Source organism: Ranitomeya variabilis, chromosome 1 (assembly GCF_051348905.1).
Source record: "Ranitomeya variabilis isolate aRanVar5 chromosome 1, aRanVar5.hap1, whole genome shotgun sequence".
Taxonomy (NCBI): domain Eukaryota; kingdom Metazoa; phylum Chordata; class Amphibia; order Anura; family Dendrobatidae; genus Ranitomeya; species Ranitomeya variabilis.
This window is the reverse complement of record NC_135232.1, coordinates 1,098,398,728-1,098,423,266: the sequence shown is the minus strand read 5'-3', so window position 1 is coordinate 1,098,423,266 and position 24,539 is coordinate 1,098,398,728. Positions and strand designations below refer to the sequence as shown.

At 44.3% G+C, this 24,539-nt stretch overlaps 1 protein-coding gene across 1 annotated transcript in view; it reads left to right on the top strand.

The window, feature by feature from the left end:
* Positions 1–24,539, top strand: part of CPZ (carboxypeptidase Z) — a 188,627-nt gene that overhangs the window by 139,875 nt on the left and 24,213 nt on the right. Inside the window, exon 9 of the mRNA XM_077280064.1 lies at positions 13,985–14,124. Coding sequence (XP_077136179.1) covers positions 13,985–14,124 — 140 coding nt within the window. The remainder of the gene's footprint in view (positions 1–13,984; positions 14,125–24,539) is intronic.

Here is a 24,539-nt window from a genome sequence, read left to right as displayed (position 1 = left end):
TGCAGACATGAATGTCCAGACCTTGATTACAAGTGTGGACCAGCTTGCTGCTCGTGTGCAGGGCATACAAGATTATGTTATCAGAAGTCCTATGTCAGAACCTAAGATACCGATTCCTGAACCGTTTTCCGGAGACCGATTTAAATTTAGAAATTTCAGGAATAATTGTAAATTCTTTTTGTCCCTGAAACCCTGTTCATCTGGAGACTCCGCTCAGCAAGTAAAAATTGTTATTTCTTTTTTACGGGGCGACCCTCAGGATTGGGCCTTCTCGCTGGCGCCAGGAGATCCGGCATTGGCTGACATTGATGCGTTTTTTCTGGCGCTCGGTTTGCTTTATGAGGAACCCAATCTTGAGATTCAGGCAGAAAAAGCCTTGCTGGCGATGTCTCAGGGCCAGGACGAGGCTGAAGTATATTGCCAAAAATTTCGGAAATGGTCCGTGCTGACCCAGTGGAACGAGTGTGCATTGGCTGCTAATTTTAGAAATGGCCTTTCTGAAGCCGTTAAGAATGTGATGGTGGGTTTTCCCATTCCCACAGGTCTGAATGATTCTATGGCCCTGGCTATTCAAATCGACCGGCGGTTGCGGGAGCGCAAAACCGCAAATTCCCTCATGGTGTTGTCTGAACAGGCACCTGATTTAATGCAATGTGATAGAATCCTGACTAGAAATGAGCGGAAAATTCATAGACGCCAGAATGGCTTGTGTTACTACTGTGGTGATTCTACACATGTTATCTCAGCATGCTCTAAACGTCTTACTAAGGTTGTTAGTCCGGTCGCCATTGGTAATTTGCAACCTAAATTTATTCTATCTGTAACTTTGATTTGCTCACTGTCATCGTATCCTGTCATGGCGTTTGTGGACTCGGGTGCTGCCCTGAGCCTTATGGATCTGTCATTTGCCAAGCGCTGCGGATTTGTTCTTGAGCCATTGGAAAATCCTATCCCTCTTAGGGGTATTGATTCTACGCCATTGGCAAAAAATAAACCGCAGTTTTGGACACAGGTTACCATGTGCATGACTCCCGAACATCGGGAGGTAATACGTTTTCTTGTTCTGCATAAAATGCATGATTTGGTTGTTTTGGGTTTGCCATGGTTACAGACCCATAATCCAGTCTTGGACTGGAAGGCTATGTCAGTGTCAAGTTGGGGCTGCCATGGAATTCATGGAGATTCCCGGCCCTTGTCTATTGCTTCTTCTACGCCTTCGGAAGTTCCGGCGTATTTGTCTGATTATCAGGATGTCTTCAGCGAGTCTAAGTCCAGTGCACTGCCTCCTCATAGGGAATGTGACTGTGCAATAGATTTGATTCCTGGCAGTAAGTTTCCTAAGGGGAGACTGTTTAATCTGTCGGTACCTGAACATACCGCGATGCGTTTATATATCAAGGAGTCTCTTGAGAAGGGGCATATCCGTCCTTCTTCTTCCCCTCTTGGTGCGGGATTCTTTTTTGTGGCCAAAAAGGACGGATCTTTGAGGCCTTGTATTGACTATCGGCTTTTAAATAAGATCACTGTCAAATTTCAGTATCCTTTGCCGCTGTTGTCAGATTTGTTTGCCCGGATTAAAGGTGCCAAGTGGTTCACCAAGATAGACCTTTGTGGTGCGTACAACCTTGTGCGCATTAGGCAGGGCGATGAATGGAAAACCGCATTCAATACGCCCGAAGGTCATTTTGAGTACTTGGTGATGCCATTTGGGCTCTCTAATGCACCTTCAGTTTTTCAGTCCTTCATGCATGACATTTTCCGGAAGTATCTGGATAAATTTTTGATTGTTTATCTGGATGATATTCTGTTTTTTTCTGATGATTGGGACTCGCATGTGGAGCAGGTCAGGATGGTTTTTGAGATTCTGCGTGAAAATTCTTTGTTTGTAAAAGGCTCAAAGTGTCTCTTTGGTGTACAGAAGGTTCCCTTTTTGGGGTTCATTTTTTCCCCTTCTGCTGTGGAGATGGATCCAGTCAAGGTCCGAGCTATTCATGATTGGACTCAACCCTCGTCAGTTAAGAGTCTTCAGAAGTTCTTGGGTTTTGCTAACTTCTACCGTCATTTTATCGCAAATTTCTCTAGCGTTGTTAAACCGCTGACGGATATGACCAAGAAAGGCTCTGATGTAGCTAACTGGGCTCCTGCTGCCGTGGAGGCTTTCCAGGAGTTGAAACGCCGGTTTACTTCGGCGCCTGTTTTGTGCCAGCCTGACGTCTCACTTCCCTTTCAGGTTGAGGTGGATGCTTCGGAGATTGGGGCAGGGGCCGTTTTGTCGCAGAGAGGCCCTGGTTGCTCTACTATGAGACCTTGTGCCTTTTTCTCTAGGAAGTTTTCGCCGGCAGAGCGAAATTATGATGTGGGCAATCGGGAGTTGTTGGCCATGAAGTGGGCATTTGAGGAGTGGCGTCATTGGCTCGAGGGTGCTAAGCATCGTGTGGTGGTCTTGACTGATCACAAAAATCTGATGTATCTCGAGTCTGCTAAACGCCTGAATCCTAGACAGGCCCGCTGGTCATTGTTTTTCTCCCGTTTTGACTTTGTGGTCTCGTATTTACCAGGTTCTAAGAATGTGAAGGCCGATGCTCTGTCTAGGAGCTTTGTGCCTGATGCTCCTGGAGTCGCTGAACCTGTGGGTATTCTTAGGTAAGGAGTTATCGTGTCTGCTATTTCTCCAGATCTGCGACGTGTGTTGCAGAGATTTCAGGCTGGTAGGCCTGACTCTTGTCCACCTGACAGATTGTTTGTGCCTGCTAGATGGACCAGCAGAGTCATTTCCGAGGTTCATTCCTCGGTGTTGGCAGGGCACCCGGGAATTTTTGGCACCAGAAATCTGGTGGCCAGGTCCTTTTGGTGGCCTTCCTTGTCAAGGGATGTGCGGTCATTTGTGCAGTCCTGTGGTACTTGTGCTCGAGCCAAGCCTTGCTGCTCTCGTGCCAGCGGGTTGCTCTTGCCCTTGCCTGTCCCGAAGAGACCTTGGACACACATCTCTATGGATTTCATTTCTGATCTTCCGGTGTCTCAGGGCATGTCTGTCATCTGGGTGATATGTGATCGTTTCTCCAAGATGGTCCATTTGGTTCCTTTGCCTAAGCTGCCCTCCTCTTCTGATCTGGTTCCTGTGTTCTTCCAGAACGTGGTTCGTTTGCACGGCATTCCTGAGAATATTGTGTCGGACAGAGGATCCCAGTTTGTTTCCAGGTTCTGGCGATCCTTTTGTGGTAGGATGGGCATTGAGTTGTCGTTTTCATCCGCTTTCCATCCCCAGACTAACGGACAAACGGAGCGAACTAATCAGACTCTGGAGGCTTATTTGAGGTGTTTTGTCTCTTCTGATCAGGATGATTGGGTGACCTTCTTGCCGTTGGCTGAATTCGCCCTTAATAATCGGGCTAGTTCCGCCACCTTAGTTTCGCCATTTTTCTGCAACTCTGGTTTCCATCCTCGTTTTTCCTCGGGACATGTGGAGCCTTCTGACTGTCCTGGGGTGGATTCCGTGGTGGATAGGTTGCAGCAGATCTGGAGTCATGTGGTGGACAACTTGAAGTTGTCACAGGAGAAGGCTCAGCGTTTTGCCAACCGCCGCCGCGGTGTGGGTCCCCGACTTCGCGTTGGGGATTTGGTATGGCTGTCTTCTCGATTTGTTCCTATGAAGGTCTCCTCTCCCAAATTTAAGCCTCGCTTCATTGGTCCTTACAAGATATTGGAAATCATTAATCCTGTATCCTTTCGCCTGGATCTTCCGGTGTCGTTTGCCATCCACAACGTATTTCATAGGTCCTTGTTGCGGCGGTACGTTGTGCCTGTGGTTCCTTCTGCTGAGCCTCCTGCTCCGGTGTTGGTTGAGGGCGAGTTGGAGTACGTGGTGGAGAAGATCTTAGATTCTCGTCTCTCCAGGCGGAGGCTTCAGTACCTGGTCAAGTGGAAGGGCTATGGTCAGGAGGATAATTCCTGGGTGGTCGCCTCTGATGTGCATGCGGCCGATTTGGTTCGTGCCTTTCACACCGCTCATCCTGATCGCCCTGGTGGTCTTGGTGAGGGATCGGTGACCCCTCACTAAGGGGGGGGTACTGTTGTGAATTTATCTTTTTGGCTCCCTCTAGTGGTTACTAGTGATTTGACTCTGGGAATGTCTGCCATCCCTTGTATGCTCACCTGGGTCGTTAGGTCAGGGGTGTTGCTATATAAGCTCCCTGGACCTTCAGTTCAATGCCTGGCAACGTTGTAATCAGAGCTAATCTGTTGTGCTCTTGCCTACTGATCCTGGTTCCTGCTAAATTAAGCTAAGTCTGCTTTCTTGCTTTTTGCTATTTGTTTTTGTTTGCATTTTTGTCCAGCTTGCACATAATCTGTATTCTAACCTTACTGGAAGCTCTGGGGAGGCTGGAGTTCTCCCCCCGGGCCGTTAGACGGTTCGGGGGTTCTTGAATCTCCAGTGTGGATTTTTGTTAGGGTTTTCGTTGACCATATAAGTTATCTTACTACATTCTGCTATTAGTAAGTGGGCCTCTCTGTGCTAAATCTAGTTCATCTCTGTGTTTGTCATTTCCTCTTACCTCACCGTTATTATTTGTGGGGGGCTTGTATCCTACTTTTGGGGTCTATTCTCTGGAGGCAAGAGAGGTCTTTGTTTTCCTCTTCTAGGGGTAGTTAGTCCTCCGGCTGGCGCGAGACATCTAGCGACCAACGTAGGCATGTTCCCCGGCTACTTCTAGTGTTGGCGTTAGGAGTAGATATATGGTCAACCCAGTTATCACTGCCCTATGAGCTGGATTTTTGTACGTCGCAGACTTACTTGTTCCTCTGAGACCCTCGCCATTGGGGTCATAACAAGCAATACTCCAAACAGCGGCAGGACAGTCAGTCTCAGGCGGGCTGTCTAACTCAAATCACCTATGAAGTCTTGGGAGGCAATTGTGGGAGAGGGGCGTCTCTAGGGTCCCGGAAGAACTCCAGGCCTACCCGTCAAACGGGTGCCGTTCCTACCCGAACCTCAGGGAGGGACGGAGGATTAGCAGAACATCATCTAGTCGAGTTGTGAGGGAACTTAAGAAACAGACACAACAGTTGTGGGGACTTTCCGTAAGCACAGCAGGGAAGGACTACAACACATAGCGCTAGGGGGAAGGCACAGATTTCCTCCTGTAAGGAGAACTCTGGAAGTGTCATTGGACCGGCCGGACTTGCGCAGCCTGGTGAGCCGTATTCTGGACTGAGGAGATCTTCAGTAAAGAGGTAAAGAGACTGCAACCTGGTGTCCTCGTTATTTACCGCGACCTGCACCCCACAACTGCACCGTTACAACACCACTTATTGCACCGGACGTCCCCCACCGACAGACAGGGCCACGGACCGGGTCTAGCCACCGTGACAACCCCAGGACTGAGACCCAGAGGCCCGGCTCCGGGTACCCCTCGGCCCTGCAGCAGTGTGGGGGCGCTCCAACTTGGCGTCACGAACAGGATCTACTTAAGCCTGAGGAATCAGGTCATGTGTGCCTTGGAACTGTGATTTGTTGCGCTTGGACTGTACTTTATTGAGAGACTGTGTATTGCCATTGACCCAGAGAAGTTCCCGCCAAAAGCCGCCGCCATTGCTATGCCAGAGAAGAAGGAGGGCGTGCCATGGGAGGAGACTACCAGAGTGGCGCGAGAAATGGCTACCGCCCCCTGCGCTTCTGGCTGCAAAGTGAGGACCTGCCTTCAAGCAGAGGACGACCCCCTGATTTGCAACGGCGGGAAGCAGGAGATGGAGAAGCTTGGCCCCGGAGAAATGGCGGAGTCCGATGCATGCATTGCCACCGATCAGCAGATCATGATGAAGAACAGCGAGTGCCGGAACGGGGAAGGAACAGTCCCGGTTTGCCCTCGTTTATCGGAGGCAGACCCGTGTCCCCTGCAGCCGGAGGATCCGAAGCCCATGGAACAGATAGCGGAGCTGAGTCCACCAATCCCAACCTCGGAGTCAGCGGAGGAGGAACCACAGCGAGCGGAGCCGCGTCCGGGGACCGTCTTAGAAGAGCCGCGGTCCGAGCAGCAGCTGACTCCAGTGTCCTTGTCAGCGGAATGGATCGACACCGGTGGAATCACATCAGGCGCAGGTATGGAAAGCACCCCTACTCCCCCGGCCGATTCTGCTCCCCTGACCGGTCCGGTTCCCCCGATCGATCCCGCTCCTGTGAGCGCTCCTCACCCCAGCAATAATCATTTCTTCTCGGTGGAGCGGGTGATCCTCACCTCTAACACGATGGGGAAGCTAGTGCCTCCACTACCAACCCAGATGGGAGAACCCATAGATGTGGGCCCAGACGGGGTGGTCCTCCGGTGGGCCACCCCCTGGACCGGGCCGGATGGAGCCCGGGAGGACGGCCTCACCCTTGCCGTGCTCACTTGGGAGCAATATAAGCAATGCCTAATCCATCACTGGAAGGATCGAGACGAGGTTGAACAACCGGATACGCAACGCAGAAAGTCTGTGCAGGGCAGGAAAGGCGTGGTAAAGCGGGGGACTGTGTTGGCCTTCCACCCGAAAAGGGGTTGGGGTTCCATCCAGGAGCCGGGGCTACCCACTGACGTCTTTGTTACAAGTTACAATGTGAAAACTCCCTGCTGCGACCGGAATGGCGATCCACTACGAAGGGGGGACCAGGTGACGTACACCCGTCACAGGAGCGCACAAGGATGGTGTGCTCGGGATGTTCGGCGATGTGAACCTGAGGGGGCGTCACCTGTTGCCCCGATCATGACAGATCCGGATTTGTCAGATCTTGTGACCATCACCACCGTACGCGTAGTAGCGGCTGCTGAACTCGCAAGCAAAGTCAGCCTTCAAATTCAGACACCGGGTGACCTGGTGGTTCCTGCGGGGCCTGCCGCTGGTATCCGTGCCACAGTAGTCGGGGGCCCGGAGCCAAGGCCATCCGAGTAAAGGTAAACCTCGAAATCATGATAATGTAAATAGTTCTTCCCTTTAACTGTTTGTTCCTGTTTTGCTGCTGAACCCGTCTAGGGTTAACTTTTAAAAGGGATCCCTTTGTTGACCCGGAATCCCAATTGTTTGGTTTGTTTTTCCACTTTTTGTTTCCTGTTATCAAGAACTGCCGCAATCATGAACAGTGCATGATACAAACTTTTTCTTGTAAATAGTTCGCACCTTATTAAAGGCGCTTCCTACTGGTTTTACTTAGAAAGAGAATCTTTGCGAAGATACCGCACCGGAGCCTTTGCTGAGTATGGACTGGTAGCTAGAGAACAAATGCTACCTCCTAAAGACTTGGTCCCTTCTTAAAGGGGACATCCACGTGTACATTTGAAGAACCGTATTGCTTTAAGATTGATGGATAGCAATAATGTCTTGATGACCGAAAGTGATGATAATTCTTACATGTAAAAGTTATATGTATTTGATTGGTTAAATGTAAAGAAATGCAGATGATGTTTCCAGAAAGAAGGCTAGAAGAAAGATGCAGAAGGCCCGTAGGGGTAGACAGAGTGTCCTGCATAGTCGGTAGAAAGAAAGTAGTAATGAGGATTGATGTTATAAGGGGATAGTTGATAATGTTGATAAGAAACTGGGGATAGAAGGTAAACCCTGAGTCCTCCATAGTAAGTTAGTTATTGTAAAGAAAGAGTTAATAATGTGTTACAGAGGACAGAAAGTGAACCCGTAGGGGTTAGGTAGTGAGTCCTCCTAGGAGCCATATGTAGATGGCTCAGTGCTTCTAAAACTGAAAGAATGTTATGATCTATACTGTGTATAGAAGTTGAAAAGGCAGTAGGCCCTGGCTGAACGGGGCGGTCCTGTAACAGAAAGGAGAGGCAGTAGGTCTGGTGCCGATAGGACAGGCGGTCCTGCAGATTCAAAGAAGGAGAATGAAAAAGTTAACTTACCTTATAATGGGATTATAGGAAGGTCTTTGATGGATACAGAGTGTATGTCCTTAAAGGCAATGTTAAAGTATTGTTCAGCAATTTTTGCACTTAGTAGAATACCCGGTTGGGTAACAGGAGTTATTTATAGCCTGTAATTTATAATGTTTAATGTTTAACCATGTTTTGTAACGTTCAAGTGTCCTCACCTCCCATAAAGGGAAGCTTGTTCAAGTATACGTATTGTTATTTGCACTCAACAAAAATTGTATGTCTTTTTGCTAAACTTGTATTGTTGTTTTCTTCCCAGTCCCGGAGTACTGTGTTTAACCAGGGGGGAGTGCAGCGCCCCAGAGTCCTGGTCGTTGCAGTACTGTGGCTCCGCCACTATGGGGAGCTATGGTGCGTCCGACGGCACTGAAGGAGTTCATCTGATCAGGTATCACAGACACCAATACATTTCACAGCCGGGCCTCCGGGGGGAGCTAAGGGTGCTATTCATTAGGCCACTCCCCACCATAGTGGGTAAACTGGGGGTCAGGCAGGAAGTTAGATCAGAAAGCGGACTGGGTTGGAACCAGGCAACACCTTGTGGCAGAGGGTGTTGTAGGGGAAGATACAGTAGGGTCTCTGTCAGGGGTGGGATCCTGACAGAGGCTTGGCAACGAGAACGAACGTAACGGGACCGTGCCTGCTCCGGGTAGCGGCGGTGCCCAAGAAAGGATTAGAAGAGAGATAGATTGTGCTGAGTGAGAAACGGGATCACGCAAAGGAGAAATACCAGTAGGAGTCGTGCTGTAAGACCGAAGCAACATCCTACTGAGGCGCACTACCGGTGGCCGGAACGCCGAGGGAGTAGAATAACATTCAGCTTCAAGCAATACTCCAAACAGCGGCAGGACAGTCAGTCTCAGGCGGGCTGTCTAACTCAAATCACCTATGAAGTCTTGGGAGGCAATTGTGGGAGAGGGGCGTCTCTAGGGTCCCGGAAGAACTCCAGGCCTACCCGTCAAACGGGTGCCGTTCCTACCCGAACCTCAGGGAGGGACGGAGGATTAGCAGAACATCATCTAGTCGAGTTGTGAGGGAACTTAAGAAACAGATACAACAGTTGTGGGGACTTTCCGTAAGCACAGCAGGGAAGGACTACAACACATAGCGCTAGGGGGAAGGCACAGATTTCCTCCTGTGAGGAGAACTCTGGAAGTGTCATTGGACCGGCCGGACTTGCGCAGCCTGGTGAGCCGTATTCTGGACTGAGGACTCAGAGATCTTCAGTAAAGAGGTAAAGAGACTGCAACCTGGTGTCCTCGTTATTTACCGCGACCTGCACCCCACAACTGCACCGTTACAACACCACTTATTGCACCGGACGTCCCCCCACCGACAGACAGGGCCACGGACCAGGTCTAGCCACCGTGACAACCCCAGGACTGAGACCCAGAGGCCCGGCTCCGGGTACCCCTCGGCCCTGCGGCGGTTTCAGGGCGCTCCACATGCTCTGGGAAACCAGTATACTCACGAGTATACTCACTCATCACTAGTAGGCACCATTGCAGATGTGTCCACATTTAGGCTATGTGCACACATTGCGGATTTGGCTGCGAATCCACAGCAGTTTTCCATGCATTGTACAGTACCATGTAAACCTATGGCAAACCAAATCCGCAGTGCACATGCTGCGGAAAATTCCATGCGGAAATGCTGCGTTTTATTTTCCGCAGCATGTTAATTCTTTGTGCCGATTTTGCAGCGCTTTACACCTATTCCATAATAGGAATCCGCAGGTGAAATCTGTACAAAAACTGCACAAAATCTACAGAAAATGCATGGGGAATCCGCAGGTACCTGCGGATTCTGCAGAATCCGCACAGAAAGATCCGCAATGGAATCCGCAGCCTGTGCACATACCCTTACCTATCACAAAATTTCTAGCATTTTTCTCATTTTAATGTTGCAACTTTCAATATAAATAGTGATGTCTTAATAAAGCTTCATCAAGGGATATCCTTATTTCCCTCCTGAGCAGCTCAGAGCTATGTTGTTTCCTTACTTCCTGGATTCTGGCAGGGAGGGCTCTACTCCTTGAGTGACAGTTTTGATGAGCAAAGCTGTACTATTAGCAAAATTATAAAGCTCAATACAAGTTCTGCTGTATTACATTTAGCTATTGGTATTGTTCTAAAGTGCGCACTGCAATCACTGTATTTACCCTTGGGGATAACTGTGCATTTTATCACAACTCTGTAAAGCCAAAGTCAAGAGCTGTGATTTGGAGCCCTTCTTTGAAAGCAGCTAATGCTGCAGACTGATCTTGCAAGATTTATAACTGCAGGTTGTCAGGAGCTGAGGGGGATGAAGAGAGACATGAACAGCTAACTGCTGTATAGAAATCAATGTGTTTGAGAAAGGTTACTAGTATGTAAGGAGTCAACTCCCTTTTCTGGAATGTAACGATTGTTACAAACCACTTGGCCAGGGTCTGGGCAGGCAGTGGTAGCCAAGTCCCATGGAATCAAGCTGTATGCTATGAAAGATAAAAATTCTCATAGCAGAAGAATGACAGCAGATAGAAGAACCAAGTCCATTGCAGTCTTGCTTATCTGTATGCTTTTTAACTAATTATGGCAATTTAATAACTTGCAAATTTGCTTACTTTCATACTTACTGTTTAACCAATTAAAGTAATTCAATGACTTATGAATACATTTTTACTGTAATATTGTATAACATGTAATGTACAATATGTTAGGTAGAAGGATTCTTCCTCTGCACAGGATAGATAACAACGCCTTATCTTCTTTTGCGGTCTCCCATTCAGTCTTGACCGCAGTGGATGCTGCTCAGCAAAGAGGTCGGTCTCAGCGTCTTGCTCAGACTCAGGCTGTGCGCATTGTTACTGCTGCCTCTCCAGGTTCAGCTATGGTAACTAATAATAAACAGCAGCGAGCTGTCATTCCTGAGACTGAGATTCGCTCTACTGAGCATGCTTGTGAGGTGGCAACCTCTCATTGGTGGTTGGTCGTCAGCTTCTCAGGTACTGTGCGGACTCTGGATTGGCCCACGAGCAAGGTTCTGTCTGATTGGCACAGTCTATCAAAGGATCCGTTGGTGCGCTAAGATCATTTATGTTTTGTGAGTGTGTGGAACCTAATGGTAGTGTGGACTTGTCTGCGTGTGCTCAGGGCAGGCGTATAGTCTTTAGAATTCCGGCACCTCCGGAGAGGAATCTGCTCAGAATCTGAGCTGCTGCTAACCTGCGATTTCTGAGGCTGGTGACTCGGATAAATTTATCCTCAGAAGCAGAGGTGACTCTTGGTTTTTCTTTCCTGGGGTGGTCCTCATGTGAGCCAGTTAATTTGTAGCGCTTGATGGTTTTTGCCACTGCACTTGGGCACACTTTCAAAGTTTTCCCAATTTTTCAGACTGACTGACCTTCATTTCTTAAAGGGACTCTGTCACCTGAATTTGGAGGGAACAATTTTCAGCCATAGGGGCGCGGTTTTCGGGTGTTTGATTCACCCTTTCCTTACCCGCTGGCTGCATGCTGGCTGCAATATTGGAGTGAAGTTCATTCTCTGTCCTCCATAGTACACGCCTGCGTAAGGCAAGACTGCCTTGTGCAGGCATGTACTACGGAGGACAGAGAATGAACTTCAATCCAATATTGCAGCCAGCATGCAGCCAGTGGGTAAGGAAAGGGTGAATCAAACACCCCAAAACCCCGCCCCTATGGCTGAAAATTGTTCCCTCCAAATTCAGGTGACAGAGTCCCTTTAAAGTAATGATGGCCACTCGTTTTTCTTTACTTTGCTGCTTTTTTCTTGCCATAATACAAATTCTAACAGTCTATTCAGTAGGACTATCAGCTGTGTATCCACCAGACTTCTGCACAACACAACTGATGGTCCCAACCCCATTTATAAGGCAAGAAATCCCACTTATTAAACCTGACAGGGCACACCTGTGAAGTGAAAACCATTCCCGGTGACTACCTCTCGAAGCTCATCAAGAGAATGCCAAAAGTGTGCAAAGCAGTCATCAAAGCAAAAGGTGGCTACTTTGAAGAACCTAGAATATAAGACATAATTTCAGTTGTTTCACACTTTTTTGTTAAGTATATAATTCCACATGTGTTAAATCATAGTTTTGATGCCTTCAGTGTGAATGTACAATTTTCATAGTCATGAAAATACAGAAAGATCTTTAAATGAGAAGGTGTGTCCAAACTTTTGGTTTGTACTGTAGTAATTTATGTAAATTGCTTTTTTGTGCGTGTTAAGAATTGTTACAACATAAATATAATTGTTCCACATCTTCTTCTTTTTTTTTTTTTTTTTTAAAACAGCTATTACCTGTCCAGAATATGCAATTGTTTTGCAACTTTTATATAGAAAGGCATTCATTATTATATTGCAAATTAATGTCAAAAGGTTAACAAGGGTTCTTGTCATTTTTAAAGGGAACTTGTCACCCCCAAAATGGAAGTTGAGCTAAGCCCACCAGCATCAGGGGCTTATCTACAGCATTCTGTAATGCTGTAGATAAGCCTCCAATGTAACCTGAAAAATGAGAAAAAGAGGTTAGATTATACTCACCCAGGGGTGGTCCCGCTGCGGTCCAGTTGCCCCCATCTTCTTATGATGACGTCCTCGTCTTGTCTTCATGCTGCAGCTCTGGCACTGGCGTACTTTGTCTGCCCTGTTGAGGGCAAAGCAAAGTACTGCAGTGCACAGGCGCCGGCCTCTCTGACCTTTCCCGGTGCCTGTGCATTTCAGTACTTTGCTCTGCCCTCAACAGGGGAGTCAAAGTACGCCTGCGCCAGAGCTGCAGAGTGAAGACAAGAAGAGGATGTGATCGTAAGTAGATGGGAGGCCCCGGACTGGACCGCGACGCCCATCAGATCGGACCGCCCCCCAGGTGAGTATAATCTAACCTCTTTTTCTCATCTTTCAGGTTACATTGGGGGCTTTGTTGTGAACTCTATTTTTGGGCTCCCTCTAGTGGTCACAAGCGGTACTGTGTAGTGTTGTCTTTCTGCAGGTTGGCAGCATCAGCTGGTTCGTTATCCTTGGTTGGTTTCCTATTTAGCTCACCTGGATACTCAGTTCCTGGCCTGCTATCAATGTATCCAGTGCTCTTCAGATTCCTTGTGTCTACCTTGCTCCCAGTCTCTCCAAGACAAGCTAAGTTTTTGTTTGATCATTTTTTGATTATCAGCGTTCATTATGTTTTTAGTCCAGCTCGCTAAAATGTGATTTCCTTGCTTGCTGGTTGCTCTAGGGGACTGAGTTTCTCCCCCCACACCGTTAGTTGGTGCGGGGGTTCTTGAAATCTCAGTGTGGATATTTTGTAAGGGTGTTTTACTGACCGCACAGACCCCTTTACTATTTTCTGCTATCTAGTATTAGTGGGCCTCATTTGCTGAATATGCTTTCACCCCTGTGTATGTGCCTTCCTCTTACCTCACCGTTATTATCTGTTGGGGGCTTCTATATCTTTGGGGATTATTTCTCTGGAGGCAAGAGAGGACTTTCTTTCTCTCTAGGGGTAGTTAGTTCCTCAGGCTGGCTCGAGACGTCTAGGATTTTTAGGCACGTTCACCGGCTACTTCTAGTGTGTTTGGATAGGTTCAGATTTGCGGTCAGTCCAGTTTGCCACCTCCCTAGAGCTTGTCCTATGTTTGTTACTTAGCTGGAGTAATTTGTGATCCTCAACCACTAAGGATCATAACAGGGCTTATCTACAGCATTCCAGAATGCTGAGGATAAGCCCCTGATGCTGGTGGGCTTAGCTCAACTTCCATTTTTGGGTTGACAGGTTCCCTTTCAGCTTTGGGGCAGGCACTTAATAATAAATTATGTAAAACATTAATAACTTTGGCTTAGACATAACTTTGAAATGTTGAATTTTTCTCAAAAATTTGGGCACAAATGCAATGAAAAATGTCCCCCATTATGTTTAGTAGCAAAAAGAAATATAATGGTTGATTTCTGGAGAACATGCATGAAGATTTTCTTAGGAACATGGGCCAGTTGTTTTCAGTTATATTCTTCGTCACTACGAATGGTTTGTACTGTACTAAACTATCGGTCTCATGTCATGAAATTCTTTTCTAGGAATGTCAGACTTCAGTTATCTCCACACCAATTGTTTCGAACTTACCCTGGAGCTGGGATGTGAGAAGTTCCCAACTGAGGACGAACTGTATCCTGCCTGGCAAGACAATAAAGAATCTCTGCTGAGCTTAATTGAAATGGTACAGGGCAGCGCTTCAGCATGCAGAATTATGACAAAATATTTCACTAATATGTCAAGTCCCACTATTAGTGAATGGGAATAGACGGGGAGCAGAAGGAGGGGAGGAAGGGGTTTGTATTCAAGACGTTTATCAAATTGAGAGGAAGTTTCAGCCTGCTCCTCTCATGACAGTCCTGATATTTCAGGTATGAGTCCATGTTTTGGGGCAGGCCAAATAATTGAGACTATTTAATGGAGACAAATTCCAGATATAACCTTTGTCATTCTTCTTTTCCTCATCTCCGATGTTGCTAATTTTACATTCCATTGCACCAACGGGGATTCTTTATTTAATCTTTTTTCAACTTACCTCTAATTTTAGATAGGACTTTCCATAGAATGCAAGGGATAACACATTTTCAAAATTCAAGTCCTTCAATGTAGGAATTTGTTACATGGGATCGCAGCATAATCTAGTCAGCATACAGCTTGCAGCATTTAGATGTAAAAGTTGCAGACGATTGCATCAACCAGAGGAAGATTATATGATCTTGTGCCCAGCTGGGCAGCCTTTCCCAAAGTGCCTAGCAGATTACACATCACAAAGTGTAGTGCAGCCCATCAGGAGGCACTATCACAGCCTCTATAAAAGCAGAAGCAGGGAATGCAGCTGCCATTTTGGGGTGAATCTGGATAGTGAGAGGACATCACCACTCACATCTCAAAAAATTCCCTCATCCCTAACAAAACGTCTGTAACTTACAATAAGATAAGGCCAGCCTTAGAGTTTTCTGTTCCGACATCATGTAGAAATAAAAAAAAAAAGAAAACTTAAAATAAATGTATAACTGTTTTTTTCTTAAAGATGTTGAGCAAAAAATCTAAAAACAAGGAATATTATTCAAATTTGTGATACTGTATGATATTGAGATAATCCACTGTATTATATCATTCAGTATATATTACATTTAGTTTTTACATTTTTAATACATTACTCATTTGTGAATATTTATATTTTTACAAAATGTAATTTCATTTTTTTTTAGTTTTAGGTTAACGCCGTTTGAAACTTTGAGGCAAATGTAAATCATCCCATAAACCAAGCCTTCCCTTTTTATTATTCTAGTCATATTACATTTTGGGATTCGTGTGGTTATTTAAAATGTCTTGTAAAAGAGTAACAGACAGACTAACAACTTCCTGCAAAAATTTGCATCCACAATTTTCGGTGGAGGTTGCTTTGATTTTTTTTTCTTCTCTAATCCAAGAACATTTTTGAAGTGCAGAGTCCAAAGTATTTTTTTCTGCTCATTTCCTTCCATAAAGTGGACTTGGTTTTGGAATTCATTCCAATTTTTTACTTTTTTTTATTTTTCAATTTATCAATTTATTAGAATTTCAAAAGTAAGGTAAAAAGTGAGGTAAACACCTTAGCAAAGTCTAATTGTAAGCAGAGATGTCCTTGGATCGTGTTACATGTTTGGCTTTTCTTTATCCTACTTACTGCTTCCATGAAGTCTAGACATGGTTTGAGGTTTTATGATTATGACCGACCATTGTCCCAGATCCACCAGCCATATTTAATTCTGTAATTACGAACTGCTACTGAGGATGTTATATCTATTATAAATCTCTTGTTAGGGTGTTAAAGGTTAAGTGATGTTTCATATTATTGTAACTAGAGTTGTTACTCCAGGGGAACCGTTTCTGAAAATCTGCACAACACATGGTGAATAGATCATGGCTGGTCACGAGTCAGACGTTAGCTTGAGTTGGTCGATTTGCATTTCCTCTCACGTGAGTAGTTTGGTTACATAAATGATCCAGAGTCGGGTTAAGCACAGAGAATATAAGCTTACTGTGCCGAAAGGAAGCTTAATGATTTCCTTTATAGAGGAAAAGAGAATAGATGCACTGAGGAAGCAAGATGGACAGCTCAGAATTTAAAGCTTTTACCTGCAGGCATGTGTAATTGATAGCTTCTCCATGAAGAAGTTAAGTTCCTGCTACAGCCAAGGAAAGACTATGAATAACTGAATAACTTATACAGTATCCCCGTGTGTGCATTTTATTCAGAAAAAATCCCCTTGATGTACATACGATGTGTGGAAAATCACTTAAATGGAATTTTAGTAAAAGAAAAAAAAATTCCAACTTTTACGGAACTGTTGTCATTTAGCTGGATCATAGGTCAGAATGTTGATAAAAATATAGTTATTTGGGTAAGGAATAAAGACATTTGTGTAACTAAACCCAGTTTCATTGGAATGATCCCATGATTTTAACTGTGCTTGTATAAATTCAGTATATTGTCATTCAACAAGATGAATCATGCTGCCTGAACCCAGATTAACATTGTTATTTGCAGAGTTTTCTCACCATTTAAAAGTTTTATAAGTAAAATAACTCTTGGATCAGTGGGGGTCTGGCACTGGGAGCACCAATCGTAAGTACAGAGCTCTTAATAATAGCTTAGCAGTGCCACGTAATGCTTTAGATGGGACCATTATGAATGAAGGTCAATGGGAGCTCAGAATTTGGTGTAAATTTTGTTTTGAAGAACTTTTCTCAAATTAGACATTTATGGCTTATGCACAGAATCATAGAAAAGAAAGTGACGCTCACTCTTGCTACAGTGGTGCTGACTGAACGTGGAGTTATTCCACAAAATGTAATCTCAAGGATACACAGTCGCACTCAGAAGTCCTTTAAGTTGCAAACAATTTAGAATTTTATTTTCAAAACACCAAAATTAAATGATTCACCGCGGTTGAGACAATAAGGTATTCCAATGGTATAAGGTAACGTTTTGACCCACTGGGCCTTTATCAAACCTTACTTATAGTAGAAAGGCAAGGAGCAAAGTATTTCATGAGACACCACCGCAGTCTCCAGATGCAGCATTCCAGTAGCCCCTAATGGGGCTCCAGCACCTCTAATTGAAATATTTCCTCTCCTTTCCTCTCCTTTGCCTTGAATCATTTAATTTTGGTGTTTCGAAAATAAAATTCTAAATTGTTTGCAACTTAAAGGACTTCTGAGTGCGACTGTTTATCCTTGAGATATGCACAGAATCAGGCGGACAATGAATTTTTTTTTAATTAAAATATATAGAAATAATAGATTTAGGGTCCGATTAATTAAGACTGGAATTGTACACGCCAGTCTTAATGAAGAGGTGTTTTGTGGTGGCACACACCACTTAATGAATGCGGCACATCTTCTCAACGGCATGCGCCTTGGCAGAAATGCTACTGTAGTCAAGGGCTGGAAAACATTTCTGGAACTAAAAGTCGCAACATTTTTGTGCAACTCCTCTTTGTGGAAACATTTTGTGACTTCTCAAAGTTTTTCCAATGGTTTTCTGGTGTCAATATTTTCAAGAATCAAGGCCCTAGTCTCTATAGTTTCCTGTATGCGACTTTCAGAATGGGGACCCCCATTCTCCTGATAAGTTTAGCCTTGCCATGAATGTCTTTTACTATACTATCATTTATAAGTGTGAAAGGTTCCTTAGGTTTAGCACTTTCTGAACCATAAAAGTATTACAAATTAAGAAAAAATCCTTATATTCATCTTACCGCTAACCTCTCCTACCCCTTTGTTCCTTACCACCACCCGTCTGGTGATCCCCGCATCTTTGGATTGCTGTGGGCTGTTGTGAAATCCCTGGGTCTCTCATGCCAGACCACAAATGCCACATGCATTCGCAAAGGTCACGGACCACACCAAGACATCATGGCACCATGGCATGCACCGTGACCTTTGCACACACATGTGCAGAATCTTTCCAGAAGCTTCAGCCTCACGTGAGGGATTTCAGTGTTGCTGACGATGATCCACAGATGTGAAGAGGACTGAATGGTTGGTGGTGAAGGGTCGGAGGGGTGAAAAGTGAAGTAAGTATAAGGATTTTTTTTTTTACAATTATGTTAATTATGCTCTGGGTTCTGGAGACATCCCAGAACAAAATAAAGGACATTCAATTTGCAAAGTATAACTTCTCTGCAAATTAAATTTTCAAGGAAAATTGCATGAAAGGAACTATTTAAATTTTGTCTGATCCGCTTATCTCTATTGAAGACACATGAATGAGCTCAGCATGTACAGTTGTGCTCAAAAGTTTACATACCCCAGCAGAATTTTTGCTTTCATGGCCTTTTGTCAGAGAATATGAATAATAACGCCAAAACTTTTTCTACATTCATGGTTAGTGGTAGTGTGAAGCCATTTATTGTCAAGCTACTGTGTTTTCTCTTTTTAAATTTAAATAATGACAACCCAATACATCCAAATGACCCTGATCAAAAGTTCATATACCCTGGTGATTATGGCCTGATAACATGCACAGAAGTTGACATGAATATGTTTGAATGGCTACTAAAGGTAACATCCTCACCTGTGACCTGTTTGCTTGTAATCAGTATGTGCGCATAAAAGCTGAGTGAGTTTCTGGGATCCAGACAGACTCTTGCATCTTTCATCCAGCCACTGACGTTTCTAGATTGTGAGTCATGGGGAAAGCAAAAGAATTGTAAACGAATCTACGGGAAAAGGTAGTTGAACTGTATAAAACAGGAAAGGGATACATAAAGGTATCCAAGGAATTGATAATGCCAGTCAGCAGCATTCAAACTGTGATTAACAAATGGAAAATCAGTGTCTCTGTAAAAACAAAACAGTACAGAGACAAGCCCCAAAATATCTGGAACAAGGTATTTTGTAGTGATGAGACCAAAATTGAACTTTTTGGCCACAATCATAAACGTTACATTTGGAGTTCAACAAGTCCTATGATGAAAGGAACACTATTCCTACTGTAAAGCACAGAGGTGGATTGCTGATGTTTTGGGGATGTGTGAGCTTCAAAGGCACAGGAAACTAGGTCAAAGTTGAAGGAAAGATGAATGCAGCACGTTATCAGCAAATACTGGAGGCAAGTTTGCACTCATCAGCCCGAAAGCTGCGCATGGGACGTACTTGGACGTTCCAACATAACAACGATCCAAAACACAAGGCCAAGTCAACCTGTCATTAGCTACAGCAGTACAAAGTTCTGGAATTTTGGAGTGGCCATCACAGTCTTTTGTCCTCAATATCATTGAGCCACTCTGGGGAGATCTCAAGCACGCATTTCATGCTAGACAGCCCAGGAATTTACAGGAACTGGAGACTTTATGCCAAGAAGAATAAGCAGCTTTACCATCTGAGAAAATAAAGAACCTCATCCACAACTAACACAAAAGATTTCAAGCTGTCATTGATGTTAGAGGGGGCATTACAGGGTATTAAGAAATGAAATGGGGCATGTGAACATTTGATCAGGATCATTTGGATGTTTCGGGTTGTCATTATGATTTAAAAAGAGAAAACACAGTAGTTTGACAATAAATGGCTTCACCCAACCACTAGCCATGAGTGGAGAAAAAGTTTTGGTGTTATCATTCATATTCACTGAAAAAAAGGCCAACAAAGCAAAAATTCTGCCGGGTATGTAAACTTTTGAGCACAACTGTATGCATATGGCATGGTAAGGGAGAGATAGATTAATATCATATATGTATGGCCAGGCTTATATGCGTCAAGTAGAGAGTACATACTTTCTATGTGGTGATAACATAAAAAAATGTTCCTTTATCATCCTCCGGAGTCGATGTAGGGGGGAAAACACCAGTAAAAGACGGATCTTATTTCTTGATCCTACAGTTTTTTACTTTCCACTTCTCTCTTACACAAATATAGAAAAAAAATGTCATTATCATCCCTAGTTTCAAATTAGTGCTTCCACATATGTTCTTATCAGTTAAAAGGAACCTGTCAGCAGGATTTCACCACCCAAACTATATGTGCATGCAACTGTTTTAAAGACAAGTCCAACAATACTTTTACATAGCCAGTCCTTTCCTCCATTACTGAAAAATCAGCATTTGAATGTATATGCAAATTTGGCCAAAGATCTATTTGTAGATCTGAAGCCTCTATCACTCCAGCTCTTCTCCCTGGTCAGCAGTATATCCTCCTACTTGACTAAAATCTCCATTGTCTGAAGTCTCACTGCATAGAGGCTGTCAGTTAAGTAAGAGATGACAATGGGTGGGAAATAGAGCTGGAGTGACAAAGGCTTCAGATCTTGAAAAAGCTCTTAAGCTCTTATATGCATATCAATTCAAATGCTGATTTCTCAGCTGAAGAGGAACGGACCAGACTTGACATTGAAAGAGCTACATGCACGTATAAATAGCTTGGTGTGGGGAGGGGGAAATCATGCTGACAGATTTCCTTTAAAAGATTAATCATGATAAATATAAGTATTCCATCATTGACCCTATTTGTGTTTATCACAAGCAGTGATGGTTATTTTTCTTCCAACTGACCGGAGTTGAGTTTTTATGTCTTCACATTACTTTAACTAACAGTGAAACTATTGATACAGTTGCCGGCCTCACTGGAGCATTGGAGGCTCTTTGTGCACAACATTAATGTTCTTTGTGGCGAGTTTTATTACAACTTAAGTACTAGAGTTCAGACCACTAAGTCCATTCTATTTTACAGCTCTCCAGTGAAACTTCGTGTTTGTGAGCCCAATAAGGCACAATAAAATCCATACACATTACACATTAAAGCTTTCAAGATTGAAGATTTGAGCAGTGGAGACACAGTGAAAGTCTAGCCCATCCACAGCGGAGAGCAAATACAGGGCTCTGATAAAATCCGCCGATAACGATGAGTCAATTACTTTATCTATTGTTAAAATTTGCCAAGACCAATCTAGAATATTACACACGGATGTGCAACAGATCCACTTCTCGGGATGTGAGATACCTGCTGGATTGATTATCTTAAATCTGGATGAAGCGGTTTCATGTAATTATTTGACGTCTTTACAGAAGCTTGTTTAGGAAAGTGCAGTACTTAAATAAAGTGTCTAAGATGACAGTTCGAAAGTCAATAATCCCAGGTACACTGAGCAGACTCTTGTAATTAGCGTTTTCTTTAGCAGGACTAGATGTCTCAATGAAATACATTTTGCTTCTCATTTCGAAATGTTCACTGAGTAGAGATGTCCTGCTGAGTTTAGGTTGGTCTGAATATTGTCCCATTGTGAAGCCTTAGGCCGATTAAACCACATCTGTAATTAGATTTTACAATACAAACAGAATATTGTATTAAATAGAGCCTCTTTGACCTGATGATGCTGGTGGACTTTGAAAATCTATGTTAGAGTGGCTGTATAATACGTTTTTCAAGTTTAACTCAATCACCTCCCAACTAGCCTCGTTCACTGCTCCTCAATGTCCTTCCTCAGCTGAAATCTCATTCTGCTCAGCCCAATCTGCAGTTTTGTTAGGCCTCATTCATTCATCCATTTTTCTCGCGTATGAGAAAAACGGATTATTTTGATCAGAGAGTGGTCCGAGTATCATCTGTTTTTCTCGTATGTCAAGAAAAGAAAAGTTTGTCCACATTCTCTTATGTGACAGTCTGTGAAAATTGGACTGCGATCAGATGCAAAACGATTGCGGTCTGATTTATATTCAAGGACATTTAGGCTTTCATTGCTGATTTTGATCAGACCCTTTGATCAAAATCAGGCATGTCTCTACAAAAGATCACAGACATGTGAATGGACCCATAGACTATCACATGTACAAATGCTATCAGTGAAATCCACCATATGTGAAAATTTGACATCTGTTTGAAGCCTGGAGTCTAGAGATGAGCAAATCCAGCAAAATTCTAATTTGCGTGGATTTTCCTGGGAAATTCAATTGGCAGAGAAATGTATTCTGATTAAATGTCCCATAATATGCTATTGGGTCTCTTAAGACCTCCAGAATATAATAAGTGTAATACCCCATAACTTCCCTCTCCAAAATCACTGAAGGGGAGCTTGCTCATCTTCTCTCCAAATCACACCTTACCACTTGTGCACTTGACCCCATCCCATCCCACCTCCTCCCCAACCTCACCACCACACTAATCCCATCACTAACCCATCTCTTCAACCTATTACTAACTTTTGGTAGCTTTCCCACTGCTTTCAAACATGCCACAATCACATCTATCCTCAAAAAGCCATCCCTTGACCCAAGCGCTATGTCCAGCTATCGCCCCATATCTTTGCTCCCATTTGCATCCAAACTCCTTGAGCAGCACGTCCATGCTGAACTTTCCTCTCACTTTGCATCTAACTCTCTTTGACAACCTATAATCTGGCTTCTGTCCTCCCAAGACCTCCTTCTCTCCTCCACGCTTATTCGCTCCTCACCCAATCGCCTCCAAGACTTCTCCCGAATATCCCCCATCATCTGGAATTCTGTGTCCCAACACGTCCGGTTATCCACCACATTTGGATCCTTCAAAAGAAACCTGAATATCCACCTCTTCAATGAAGCTTACAATCTGTAATGACCACACAGCCACCTCAACACCATCGGAGCTACTGCAACCCTCGACCTACTGTCTACTTCCCCATAATCCTGTAGAATGTAAGCCCGCAAGGGCAGGGTCCTCTTCCCTCTGTATCAGTCTGTCATTGTTAGTTTTGTTTACTTAAAGTGATATTTGTATTTTGATGTAACCCCTTTTCATGTACAGCACCATGGAATTAATGGTGCTATATACACTCACTGGCCACTTTATTAGGTACACCTGTCCAACTTCTTGTTAACACTTAATTTCTAATCAGCCAATCACATGGCGGCAACTCAGTGCATTTAGGCATGTAGACATGGTCAAGACAATCTCCTGCAGTTCAAACCGAGCATCAGTATGGGGAAGAAAGGTGATTTGAGTGCCTTTGAACGTGGCATGGTTGTTGGTGCCAGAAGGGCTGGTCTGAGTATTTCAGAAACTGCTGATCTACTGGGATTTTCACGCACAACCATCTCTAGAGTTTACAGAGAATGGTCCGAAAAAGAAAAAAAATCCAGTGAGCGGCAGTTCTGTGGGCGGAAATGCCTTGTTGATGCCAGAGGTCAGAGGAGAATGGGCAGACTGGTTCGAGCTGATAGAAAGGCAACAGTGACTCAAATCGCCACCCGTTACAACCAAGGTAGGCCTAAGAGCATCTCTGAACGCACAGTGCGTCGAACTTTGAGGCAGATGGGCTACAGCAGCAGAAGACCACACCGGGTACCACTCCTTTCAGCTAAGAACAGGAAACTGAGGCTACAATTTGTACAAGCTCATCGAAATTGGACAGTAGAAGATTGGAAAAACGTTGCTTGGTCTGATGAGTCTCGATTTCTGCTGCGACATTCGGATGGTAGGGTCAGAATTTGGCGTAAACAACATGAAAGCATGGATCCATCCTGCCTTGTATGGAGCATCTTTGGGATGTGCAGCCGACAAATCTGCGGCAACTGTGTGATGCCATCATGTCCATATGGACCAAAATCTCTGAGGAATGCTTCCAGCACCTTGTTGAATCTATGCCATGAAGAATTGAGGCAGTTCTGAAGGCAAAAGGGGGTCCAACCCGTTACTAGCATGGTGTACCTAATAAAGTGGCCGGTGAGTGTAAATCAATAATAATAATATTAATAGTAATATTACATATAGAAATACTTATACTCGCCTTACCAGTCACCTGTCCGACCCCTTCACTCCTCACCATCACTGATCCGGTCCTTGTTGCAACTTTTTATCATTGCCTCTTATTCTCAATCCCTCCGTTTCTTCATACCAGCCATGACTTCTGGCTCTGATGAGGCCTGGGATGTTTCTGCACAAGTGCATGTAAGGTTACAATGTTACGACACGTTATGACCTTGCAGATGCATGTGCGGAAACATCCCGGATCTCATCAGAGCACGAAGTCCTGGACAGGGTGAAGAGAACCTGAGATTAAGCATGAGCAATAGTGATGAGCGAATATACTCTTTACTCGAGATTCCCTGAGCATGCTCAGGTGTCCTTAGAGTAGCTTTTAGTGCTTGGAGATTTCGTTTTTATTGCCGCAGCTGAATGATTTACGTCTGTTAGCCAGCATAAGTACATGTGGGGGTTGCCTGGTTGCTAGGGAATCCCCTCATGTACTTATGCTGGCTAACAGATGTAAATCATTCAGCTACAGCAAGAAAAACTAAATCTCCGAGCACTAAAAAATACTCGAAGGACACCCAAGCGTGCTAGGGAAATCTCGAGTAACGAGTATATTCGCTCATCACTAGTGAGCAATGGTGATCAGAAGATGCAATGAGAACTGGACGGTTAACAGCGAGAAGCAGAGGGTCCAAAGAGGTGTGTGGTGAGGCGAGTATAAGGAATTTTTTTGAATTTTTTTAAATTGTTTATTGTCCATTTGCAATATTCGAATGGAGTTCAATTAAACTTCAATATATTAATACATCTCTAATGGAGACTGAATAAACTTGGACTCATGAGCTGTCTCACTCTTTTACTGTACCCATAATATGCCCATTTTAGTTT